The sequence below is a fragment of the Jaculus jaculus genome, chromosome 4 (genome assembly GCF_020740685.1).
Source record: "Jaculus jaculus isolate mJacJac1 chromosome 4, mJacJac1.mat.Y.cur, whole genome shotgun sequence".
In the NCBI taxonomy this organism is placed as follows: Eukaryota; Metazoa; Chordata; class Mammalia; order Rodentia; family Dipodidae; genus Jaculus; species Jaculus jaculus.
Window position 1 is genome coordinate 33,162,446 of NC_059105.1, and position 12,351 is coordinate 33,174,796.

General features: G+C 41.8%; 1 protein-coding gene across 3 annotated transcripts in view; it reads left to right on the plus strand.

The window, feature by feature from the left end:
- Positions 1–12,351, plus strand: part of Mdh1b (malate dehydrogenase 1B) — a 29,570-nt gene that overhangs the window by 9,283 nt on the left and 7,936 nt on the right. For all 3 annotated transcript variants that reach the window (XM_045148182.1, XM_045148184.1, XM_045148183.1), the window contains 5 exons: positions 1,022–1,518; positions 4,019–4,160; positions 5,578–5,741; positions 10,302–10,441; positions 11,030–11,081. In XM_045148182.1, the coding sequence (XP_045004117.1) occupies positions 1,022–1,518; positions 4,019–4,160; positions 5,578–5,741; positions 10,302–10,441; positions 11,030–11,081 (995 nt within the window). The remainder of the gene's footprint in view (positions 1–1,021; positions 1,519–4,018; positions 4,161–5,577; positions 5,742–10,301; positions 10,442–11,029; positions 11,082–12,351) is intronic.

Sequence of the window (12,351 nt, forward strand, 5' to 3'; positions counted from 1 at the left end):
ATACCTTTCTCTTTTCAAGAGGAAATATAAATACATATATAAAATAATGGGAGACAGAACTTTTACACTTTGTTTTCTGCACCTCTGGAATTCTGAAAAACCTAGTACCCAGCTGTGTTTCTTCTTGTTTGCATGTTTATGTGTGGTGTGCATTTTTGTGTTCATGTATGTATGTGCATGTGCATGTATGTCCATGTAGGGACCAGACTGACTTCAATCACTCTCTACCTTATTTTTTGAGATAGGCTTCTTACTAAACCTGGAGCTCACCAATTCAGTTCCACTAGATAGCCAGCAATCCCCAAGGGACCCTCTTGTCTCTGCCTCCCCAACACTGGGACAGGCACCCACCACCCCCACCAACTTGCTTTTTAAAAAAAAAAACAAAAAACTTAAAAAATTTTTACCTTTTTATTACTTATTTTGAGAGAGAGGAAAAAAAGTCAGAGAGAGAGAGAGAGAGAGAGAGAAATGGGCATGTCAGGGCCTTCAGCAGCTATGAACTAAATCCAGACATGAGTGCCCCCTTGTGCATATGTGCAACATTGCGTGCTTGTCTCATGTGCATCTGGCTACGTGGGACTTGGAGATTGAAACATAAGTTCTTAGCCTTTCAGGCAAGTGGCTTAGTCGCTAAGCCATCTCTACAGCCCTGCTTTTTTTTTTTTTTTTAACATGTGTGCTAGAGATGAGAACTTAGGTCCTCATCTTGTATAGCAAGCACTTTACTGATGGAGCCATCTCCTCACTTCCATAGATGCATTTCTTATTTTGAAATTGTCTTCAGATGCTCCAAATAAGTGGTTAGTACTGAGAAGAGTTTGTGTTCTGATTCCTAGCCTTTAAAATGTCTGTGCAGCTGTGTAGATGCTTAGGTAAGATGTCACCACAGCTGTGTGACTACTTCAGTAAAATATTAAATCATCCTATTAGTGCATGTGCAAAAGTCTATTAAAAACAAAATGCTTAACAGAGGCAATGGATCTAACCATTTGCAATCCAAACTTTGCATTTTTATCAGTGCAACTTCCTCTGTCTCCTACAACTTAATCCCAATCTTGGTGAGTGGCGAAGTGTTTGGGATGCACACACAGATCAGCTTAACCCTGTTTGACGATAAGGTAATGGAAGAGTGTCTTAAAAGCCTGGTTTTCGAAACGGAGGACCTAGCATCCCCAGTCCTCCACAGCGTGTCCTTCTGCACCTCTGTGGAGGAGGCCTTCCTCCATGCCCAAGTCGTCATTGTCCTGGACGAAAACACAAGGAAGGAGGTATACACCCTAGAGAGCTACCTGCGGAGCAGAGTCCCTATATGTCGCTTCCATGGGTACCTGATGGAGAAAAACGCTCAAAACTGTGTCAAGGTGATCGTGGGAGGGAAAACCTTCGTGAATCTGAAAGCAGTTTTGCTTATGAAGTATGCCCCAAGCATCTCCAAGAACATTGTCGCTGTAGCACTGGGAGTGGAAGGCCAAGCAAAAGCCACAGTGGCAAGAAAGTTGAAAACAACTGCCTCCTGCAAGTAAACTCCTACTAACATTTTGTTTGTGCTTTGAATGTGATTTCAAGTAGGCAGGAAAGAAGGCTGCCTCCTCCTGTAACATCCTAGATATATGCCATAGAAGTAGAATGCCAATGGGAAAAAAATGTTTTACTACTGTTGACTTAGCACTATAGGCCTCCCTACCTGAGGGATTCATCCCAAGTGTTAATTTAAAAAAATATTAGGGCTATGTTAAAATGGCTTTGCCCCATTTCCCATCTATGTGACCTCAAGCAGTCAATCTTCCTGTGCCTCAGTTTCTTCATGTATAAAGTGAGGTTACTAAAAGCACCTCCCTACTGTAATGGATGTGAACAGTCCATGAAACGATAGGTCTAAAGTGCCTAGAAGAAAGTCTTGGGACATGGTAACATTTGCAAGGTGGCTAAACTTATCCAGAGGTTTAGATTTCTGTTTAGTTTCTGCTATTCATCTTTCACCTGGTAGATACCAAAATGGTGTGAAAATGAGGCTGGACCTGACCATGATGACATACAGATATCTTACTTAGATCTTTGTGTCCTTAACTAAAGTAGGTGCAAGGGCATCCAATGAGAGTGAAAGGAGGTACAAGGCATTCTCTCAAATAAACAGGAAGACAGTGACTGTGAACCCATAATAGTCTAAATCAGAGCAGTAGAGGATCTTAGTGAGTACCCAACATGACAGATGTTGCTATGCCATTCGTTGTTTTTTGTTTTTTTTTGTTTTGTTTTGTTTGTTTGTTTTTACAGAGGAGATCTAACTTCCATATTCATGCTTGCATCTTTAGTGCCTTACTCTAATGGTCAGTTTAATGCTCATTAATTTTTTTAATATATTTTATTTATTTATTTGTTTGAGAGAGAAAGAGGGGAAGAGAGAGAGAATGGGTGAGCCAGGGCCTCCAGCCACTGAACACAAACTCCAGATGCATGAGCCCCCTTATGCATCTGGCTTATGTGGGTCCTGGAGAATCAAACCAGGATCCTTTGGCTTTGAAAGCTAATGCCTTAACCACTAATCAATCTCTCCAGTGCCCTAATGCTCATTAATTTTTAAAAATATTTTTGTATGTGTATGTGTGTGGTATACATGCATGTGTGTATGCATGTGCATATGCATATGGATGTCAGAGGTCAGAGGTTGGCATCATGCATCTTTCTCAATCACTTTCCACTTTGTTTTTGAGAGAGGGTCTCTCAGTGATCCCAGAGCTCAATATTCAGCTAGACTAGCTAGCCAGGAAACCCCATGGTTTCTCCTGTCCTCACCTCCCCAGCACTAGGATTACGGGTGAGTAAGCTGCCCTGCTTTTACATGGCTGCTGGGAACTTGAATTCAAGTCCTCATGCTTGTATAGCAAGCACGTTAAAAACTGAACCTTGGGCTGGAGAGATGGCTTAGTGGTTAAGCACTTGCCTGTGAAGCCTAAGGACCCCGGTTCGAGGCTCGATTCCCCAGGACCCACGTTAGCCAGATGCACAAGGGGGCGCACGCGTCTGGAGTTCGTTTGCAGTGGCTGGAGGCCCTGGCATGCCCATTCTCTCTCTCTCTCTCTCTCTCTCTCTCTCTCTGCCTTTCTCTCTCTGTCGCTCTCAGATAAATAAATAAAAATAAACAAAAAAAAATTTAAAAAGAAAAAACTGAACCTTCTCCTTAGCCCCAAATAATTTTATTTCCTACAAGAGAATAGGAAATACCTTAATCTCCATAGTAGAAAGTGGTATGATCTTATAGAAAAAATTCATATTTTAAGTTAATAAATATGTTAACAAGTAAAGAAAGTTACTTATTTTCCTAGAATACATTCCTCAAAATCTCACAATTGTAAAATCATATTAAATATGAATTCTTATTAAGTCATATTAAATAGTAATTCTTATTAAATCATATTAAATATGAATCCTCTTATTTTTCTCCTTAGAAAAAAGCAGGTATATCACTGCATAGTACTTATTTCCATACTGATTCTGCTCAGAGTGTTGTAGGGGTTTGGGGCTATTTTGTTTCCTTCCTAGAAATACTTCCAACTTCAAATATAATCACCATCATTTTACAATAAATAATGAAACCCATCCAGAGAATTAAGTAATTTGCACAAATTTCTATTTCTGTCTAGAATCAAAAGTGCCTTGGCAAAGTAGATTTTTTAAAAGTTCTTTCTCTCTCTCTCTCTCTTTCTGTCTCTCTGCATATATAATGAAGTTAAGGCCAACCCATGTAATACAATTTTTACTAGCAATTTCTTTCAGGACACATTACAGTATCCCTTGAATTCAATACTATACTCACAACGTTTAACTGGGTATTACTAGGATTAACCAAACCCTGATGATTAGGTAAGTGAACCATATCATTTATACAAGGCATATAAACTTCATTGTTAACAAATGAGCCAGTGGATTAATCCTAAAGTAAACAAATAAATATATTAAAAATATGGAATAAGTAATTTTCACATCAATGATTAGTCCTTATTTCTGTTCCACTTAGGCATCAAAGATGTGATAGTTTGGGGAAATATCAGTGGGAATAACTACATTGATCTGAGGAAAGCAAAGGTTTACAATTATGAGAGTGCCATTTGGGGACCTCCTCAATATTCTCAACCAGTTTTAAATCTGATTTTTGACAGGTACAGTATATTTTGAAGTAATGAATACTAATAAGATAAAGTAAGTGAGATAAATATGTAATAGTTGTTATGGCCTTTAGAATCATCTTATAAATCCTTAAGAAAAAATACCTTGTATCTACATGTTGGCTCATGCTCTCTACTGAAGATGCATAGACAATCTCACAGATAAGAGTAACTAGTGGATCCCTATCCCAATTTGTCTTATTTTAAAATCATGTATATAATTTTTTTATTTTATCTATATTGTAATAGGTTATACACTTTCATCCCCCCACCCCAACTACTTCCATTACCCCAGGGCCCTCCTCAGTGGGGTTATGATATTCACTGTGTGGTCATGAAGGCCTCAGTCTCATTTTTATATTTCAAAGTTATCTTTAAAACAAATATGCACAAAAAGAATCTTACTTAATGTAAAGATAGATACATATGCAAGTTAAAAGTAGTAAAAACATTTCGAGGAAGAGGAATTAAGATGATAAGCAGGCTGGTAAGGTTGGGTGTTGAGTCCAGATGAAAGGTGGTGATTAGCACACGGTCCACAAGCAAGCCTGCTAGATTGGAATTTAGAGAAGTTATATCACTTCCAGTGTCTCAATTCTCCATTAACATAGTGAAAATAACAATACGGCATCACCCATATGTAGTCAGTGGGAAGATGCAATAGATTAATTCAGGCCAGTGCAGTAAATGCCAAGACATGACAGATGAGGAGAAAGAGGCAGGAGCACTTCTGAAGTCCCTTTCTCCAGGCAACAGCTCCTCAACTGTGGAACTTCCTTCTCATTACCCCTGATTTGCCCCCACTCACAGCACAGGGATATGTCCTGTGCCTAGGAATGGTGTGTCTGGACTTACCCTGCCAGACCCTGAAGCCTCTGCATTTGCAACCTGTGCAAGGTCGGTGTTACACGGAACTGTGGAGCACTCTGGCCTGCTATGGGGCAAACCCTTCACACTCACTTGTATCCAGGTGGACTTTTCCCTGAGTTTAGACTTTGGACTGTCAGAACCTATATCGTTCCAAACCTCAATGTGAATAATTCACTGCTTAATGTCATCGCTTTATTTTAAATGAAGGGTAAGGACTGGCTCTACGAAAGCATCTGCATAGAATCAATTCATTGTAATGAAATTGTCCCTGTAGTCTTTCACCACATCTCTGTGTTCCACATTTATGTTATTACTATATTTCAATTTGTAGTTTCGGGATTCCTTTCTGCTATGTCACATTATTTTCTCATTGTGCTTTTATGAGGAGTGAGGGCACATGAAGCAAGGGCATATGAAGTCATAATCTCTCTATACTGTGAGATGCCTTGTTGTACTAACTACTTCCACTAACCCAAGGAAAATCCTTTCCCTCCCTCTTTCTATTGAAAAAAAAAAAAAAAGTGTCTTTTTTACTTTGCAGTGAGTGGGTGCAAAAGGAATTTGTAGAGACTCTTAAAAACTTAACTGACACTGGAAAAAATTATGGAGGCATTTTGGCTGCTCACAGCATAGCCACTACACTGAAATACTGGTACCATGGCTCTCCCCCTGGAGAGATTGTTTCCTTAGGAGTACTGAGCGAAGGTAATGTAGACTTTCATGTCTTGTTATATATAAAACGTCCTGGGGACTGGAGAGATGGCTTGGCCACTTTCAGTTCCCCGGTTCCCACATAAAGCCAATTGCACAAAGTGGCGCATGCATCTGGAGTTTGTTTGCAGAGGCTAGAGGCCCTTGCATACCCATTCCCTCCCTCTTTCTCTTTCTGCCAATCATGACAGTACACGCCTTTAATCCCAGCAGTCAGGAGGCAGAGGTAGGAGGAGCACTGTGAGTTAGAGGTCAGTTTGAGACTACATAGTGAATTCGAGGTCAGCCTGGACTAGAGCAAGACCCTAACTAGAAAAACAAAAAAACAAACAAAAACTTCCTTGTTTAGGCCTTAGCATGATCTATAGATTGCCTGGGTTTTCACAGTACTAGAATTTATTCATCCATTACATTATCCACTTAAAGAAACCAGCAATGTTTTGTGTGAATGCATTTGGAACATAGACATGCGGCCTGGCCCCTGCCTTCAGGAAACCTGCAGTAAAGAGAACCAAATCCCTAAGCAAAGCAGTCTTATGAAGTTTTTCTCCATGCACTCAGCAAGATCCCATCTAAGCAGGGAATGGGCTGAATCAGGCCAAGTTTCATAAGATACTATGACAAGCCTCAACGTCTGCATGGCATAGGCCTAGAAGACAAGTGGGGAAGGCACTGAACATCCACAGGCAGTGTGCAAAGAGGCACAATAGAGATCAGACCTTTAGGGACTAGGCAGCACTGGGAATGTGGACACTGCAGAGAAAAATTACAACCTTGGTGTTGTAATCTGCTAATGACTACTCTGAAGCTTCTCCCACTCCTACCAACTAGGCAAGAGGATGAGCGATGCTATGTCCTCTACAGGTTCTCCCTAAACCATTTCTCCCCTTTAGGCTTCGTTAAGATTATTTACTCCCTGAGTTTCTGGGAAACATGGCCATCAGGTTGTCAGGCTGCCACTCAACCCAACACACAGTGAGCTCAACTTACTGATTCCTTCCTGCTAGAATCACTGTGTATGACCCTTATGTGATCATCAGTGTTTCCCTTTTCCCCCTGGTTCCAGTGACTTCTGTGCTGCTTAAGGACAGTTTAATCCCAAATCTCCCAAACTAGAATCTCTCTCCTCCATACTTATATTTTGTTCCTCTCCCAGACAGAATATTATAATCTACCTTTTAGATGCAAATGTCCTCTTCATTAGTGTCTACGCTGAAAGCAGGGCTTCCTCTGGGTCAACCTTCTACAGGTATTTTATATGGCACACTGGATTTTTTTTTGTTTTGTTTTAGTGTGTGAAATGACTAGAATAATTTTCTTTCTTTCTCCTTGCTGAGTCTGTTGACTCAAAAGCATCTGGAAACCAAAGTGGCCACAGGGAAGTCTTAGCTTTCAGATCAATGGACTGATTATGTGCCTATTGGCAAAAATACTCCCCACCCTGGAACCAAAACATCTATACCAGCAGAGTTGGAGGTTGTGGGAATAGGAAGCAAAAACTTAGCTAATGGGTCACTTGGAGTGATCATAAGTGGTACCATTCCCATTTCCACTCCTTAATTCTTGGACCCATGAACTCTGGCTATCAGAAAAACAGTACCACATATTGGGCACTGATTCAGAGACTCAGTCTTTTGGAGCATCCTACCCCAGCCCTCCGGGCTATGTCCACCTTGTTGGAACTGTAACTGTTTCTTTAAAGCCCATCCCACCATTCTATCAAGCAAGCTGCTTCAGGGTGGTGGGGCACATGGTAAAACCAGTGAATTCCATGATCATGAGCCCACTGCCATACTTCCTTGGCTGTAAAGTGAGTTCCTTGTTCAAAAGCAATGCTGTGTGGAATACCATGATGGTGAACAAGTCATTCTGGAAGTCCACAGATGGTGGTTGATTGAATTACCTGCAGGAAAAGCAAATCCATACCCATAATAAGTATTCCAGTAAGGACAAAATGCTGACCTCTCTATGATGGAAATGGTCCAACGTTGTTAACTTGCCACAGAAGTGTTCGCTGGTCACCCTGAGGAATGCTACCATACCGAGGCTCAGTGTTGGTCTCTGTTACTGGCATATTTGCACTCAGCAGCAGCCATAGCCAGGTCAGCCTTAGTTAATGGCAGTCCATGTTACTGAACCCATGCATAGCCTCCATCCCTGCCACCATGGCCACTGTGTTCATGGTCTCTATTGGGCAAAGACAGGGATGGATGGGGAAAGAGGTTGACCACTAGCCACAGAATGGGTCAGCTTATCTACTTAATTGTTAGTCACCATTGAAAGACCCAGAAACTAAACTGGTGCCATGAAGGGATTCAGTAAGGTGCTGCCCTGGCTAGGCCTTAATTTCAGGTTCCTGCTTAAGTAGAAGGCAATCACCCTGACATATAGTCATGAAAGATATCCTCCCAAGGGCCTGAGTCACCCCTAGACATGCCCAGGACATGCCTGAGGCTTGTCCCTTCTGCCTTTCTGCCCCAGCCAATTGAAAGCACGCAAATGTTACCGCTACTTGCTTAGCCAATCGCAATGTAGATTACCTCATCGCCTGGAGTTCCCCTAGCTCCTGCCCCCAACTTTGCCCGCCAAAATCCCAAGCCAATCAGAAGAGTATAAGTGCAGTTACTGTTTACATCAACCAATCATGTACCCATCCCCTACTTCTTTGTTCAAATCCTTACGTAAACCCTACCCTCCCACTACTCGGGGTTCTTGTACAGACCCACTGTGTTGGTGAAGTCAAGAGTCTGAGCTTAAGCCCAGAATAAAAGCTCCTTGCCCTTGCATGCGTGTCTGGTTCTCTTTGGTGGTCACTGGGAGTGCCAAGAACTGGGCAGAACAATCATCTGATGAGGTCACCTTCTAGTGAGGATTTCCATCAGAAACAAGTAACTTTACATCCTCTGCCCATTTAGAGAGCTCTATCCACATATACCTTTTCCAAATGTCCTCTTACCAATTTTCCAAATGTGCTCCTTCCAAGTCCTGGGCCATCCAGCCAAACCATTGGCCACAGCCCATGAATCAGTATATAACCACACATTTGGCCATTTTTCTTTCCAAGCAAAATGCAAAACCATGTGCACTGTCCAAACTTCTGCTCATTTACTTCCCTTCACCACAGTCCTTCACAGTTGTCCCAGAAAGGGGCTATAATGCTGTTGCTGTCCCTTCCTGAGAGGTGCCCACATAACATGCTGAATCATCTGTAAACCATGCCCTAGTCCTCTCTTCCTCAGTCAATTGATCATAGGTCACACCCCATGATGCCATATGTGCATGCTTGGGGACAGAAGGCATTGCAACAGGAGTAGCAACCATAGGCATTTGGGCAACTTCCTCATATAACTTACTGGTGCCATCAGAACTTGCTTGAGCCGGATCACGAATATACCACTTCCACTTGATGATGGACTGCTGCTGTGCACGTCCTACTTTATGGCCTGGTGGGTCAAATAACACCCAGCTCATAATGGACAGTTCAGGTCATATGGCAACTTGATGGCCCATTGCCAAACGTTCGGTTTCCACTGGTGTCCAATAGTAGGCCAAGAGCTGTCTCTCAAAGGGAGAGTAATACATTGCTGATGAAAGCAGGGTCTTGCTCCAAAATCCCAAGGGCCTCAGCCTTGACTCACCTATGGGGGTTTCCAGAGGCTTCACCCAGTATCCCTACTTGTCACTGACACTACAAGCGTAATCAGATCTGCTGAATCATATGGTCCATGTGGTAGAGCAGGTTGCACAGCATCCTGGACCTGTTGAAGAGAACCTCTCTCATTCTGGGTCCCACTGAAAACTAGCAGCATTCTGAGTCTCTCGGCATATGGGCTGGAGTAACACACCCTAGTGAGGACTGACTGTGGTGCTTCCAAAATGCAAACAGGCCCACGAGGCATTGTGCTTCTTTCTTATTGGTAGAAAAGGCCAGGTGCAACAACTTATCCTTCGCCTTAGAAGGTCTGTTTCTGCATGGCCTAAACCACTGAAATCCTAGAAATCTTTGCTGAGGTAAAGGGTCCTTGAATTTTAGTGGAATTTACTTCCTAGTATGCATGTTCTATGCTAGCAACTCCAGAGTGGTTGCTATCTCCTGCCCATTTGATCTAGTCAGCAAAATATCAATTTAATGACCCATCGTGACACCCTGTGGAAGGGACAAGTGATCAAGATCTCGACTATCTACGTTATGACACAGGGCTGGAAAGTTAATATATCCTTGAGATAAAACAATAGAGGTATACTGCTGGCCTTGCCAAATTGCTTCTGGTGGTCCTCATGGATTGATACAGAAAAGAAAGCATTCACAAGATCAATAGCTGCGTACCAACATTATCCTTGGGTAAGAAATAAATAGAGAAGGGACAATGGTCAGAACATGGGCAATTATGTAGTCAATATTAAACAAGTACTCTTCCCATCCTTCCTGGAGAGGAATTCCAGAAATGTGGCTCCATCATTGTCATTAGGAACCGTGTTCTACTGTGTCCTTTTCTATAATCCTTCCTGGATTCTTTGTTTATTTTTGCTTTGCTTCGCGTTTGTTCACTGCAGGTGAGTTTGGTCTTCCTGTAGGCATTGTCTTTTCTATGCCTGTGAAATTTGAGAATGGAACTTGGAAGGTTCTTACAGATCTGGAAGATGTGGAAATAGATCAAACACTAATGGCCACAATGACAGGTGATCTCATTCAGGTAAACTGACTTTGATAATGGTAATAACAAACTGATTTGATCAAGACAAGGCCAAACATTGGCTTTCTATGGGTTCAATTTGCTTTGTAGTCTGACAAATGGTAAGGTAATAAAAGTTTGGTGAAATTAGCAGAAGCACACTGTTCACCAGGTTTTATGAATTTGGGTATGTTAAAAATATTTGTTCTTGGGCTGGAGAGATGGCTTAACGGTTAAGGACTTGCCTGTGAAGCCTAAGGACCCTGGTTCGAGGCTTGATTCTCCAGGACCCACGTTAGCCAGATGCACAGGGGGCGCACCCGTCTGGAGTTCGTTTGCAGTGGCCGGAAGCCCTGGCACGTCCATTCTCTCTGTCTCTCTATCTGACACTCTCTCTCTCTCTCTCTCTCTCTCTCTCTCTCTCTCTCTCTCTGTCTCTCTCTCGGGGGGTGTGTGTATGTCCATCGCTTTCAAATAAATAAATAAAAATAAACAAAAAAATTAAAAAATTTGTTCTTTATTAAAATAAGAACCAAAGCATTTTCCTACTAAAAAAATACTTTAATAATTGTAATAGTTTAAGCCTCTGATTATAAAATTTTTCAACAGGAGGAACTTGTTGCATTTGGAGACTTAGAAGATTTTAAGCCAGACCGAACAGGTAATGTTATGTTTCACTGGACTGATATTAAAAGGGGAGTAAATACTGATTAAAATTGAGTCACTTTTAATATAGATAACCCTAGCCCATATTTATTTTTAAACTAAATCATTAACAAATTAAATTTCCATGTTCAGTGTGTCTTTAAAACATAAGAATAGTGCTGGAGAGATGGCTTAGCGGTTAAGGCATTTGCCTGCAAAGCCAAAGGATCCCAGTTCAACTCCCCAGGACCCACATAAGCCAGATGCACAAGAGGGCGCATGCATCTGGAGTTCGTTTGCAGTGGCTGTAGGTCCTGGCATGCCCATTCTCTCTCTCTCTCAAATAAATAAATAAATAATATATATATTTAAAACCCACAAGAGTAGGGCTGGGCCTAGTACCTATGTAAAGTCAGATGTACAGAGTGGTGCATGCATCTGGAGTTTGTTTATAGTGGCAAGAGGCCCTGGCATGCCCATGTTCTCTGTCTCTGTCTCTCCTTCTTTCTCTCTCTCTTTCTCTGTCTAAATAAATAAACATATATATTTTTTAAGAAGACCAGGGCTGGAGAGATGGCTCAGTGCTTAAAAGGGCTTGCTTTTTAAGCCTGAAGACCCATGTTCAATTCCCCAGTACCCATGTAAAGCCAGACACATGAAATTTCACATGTGACTGGACTTTGTTTGCAGCAACAGTAAGACCCTTGTGGGCCTACACACACACACACACACACACACACACACACACACTCTCTCTCTCTCTCTCTCTCTCTCTCTCTCTCTGTCTCAAATAACTAAATAAACAAATAAAAATTGAAAAATATAAGAATGACACTAAAAAAGTTACATTTTAAAAAGCACTAAGAAGCCGAGTATGATGGCATATGCCTTTAATCCTAGTACTCAAGGGGCAGAGATAGGAGGATTGCTGTGAGTTCGAGGCCACCCTGAGAATACATGGTAAAGTCCAGGAGAGCCTGGGCTAGAGTGAGACCCTACCTTGAATAAAAAAGCACTATGACCTCTTATATTTTATGCATGCCATATGTGTTAATTTTCTAGAATTAGTATAACAAATTAGCACAGAAGAGTCCTAGGCTTGACATTAGTAACTGTGTCGGCAAGCAGAGGGCAGAAGAGAACAAGCACAAAGTCAGGCAGTGAGAGTCGAAACCTCGGGGAAATGCTGCAGATTAAGGAAGGAAGGAAAGTTTGAAAAGCATAAGGAAGGGGATTATTACCTAGAAAAGGTACAGATCTTTTTTTCAGAGCTGCCCATTCAGTGG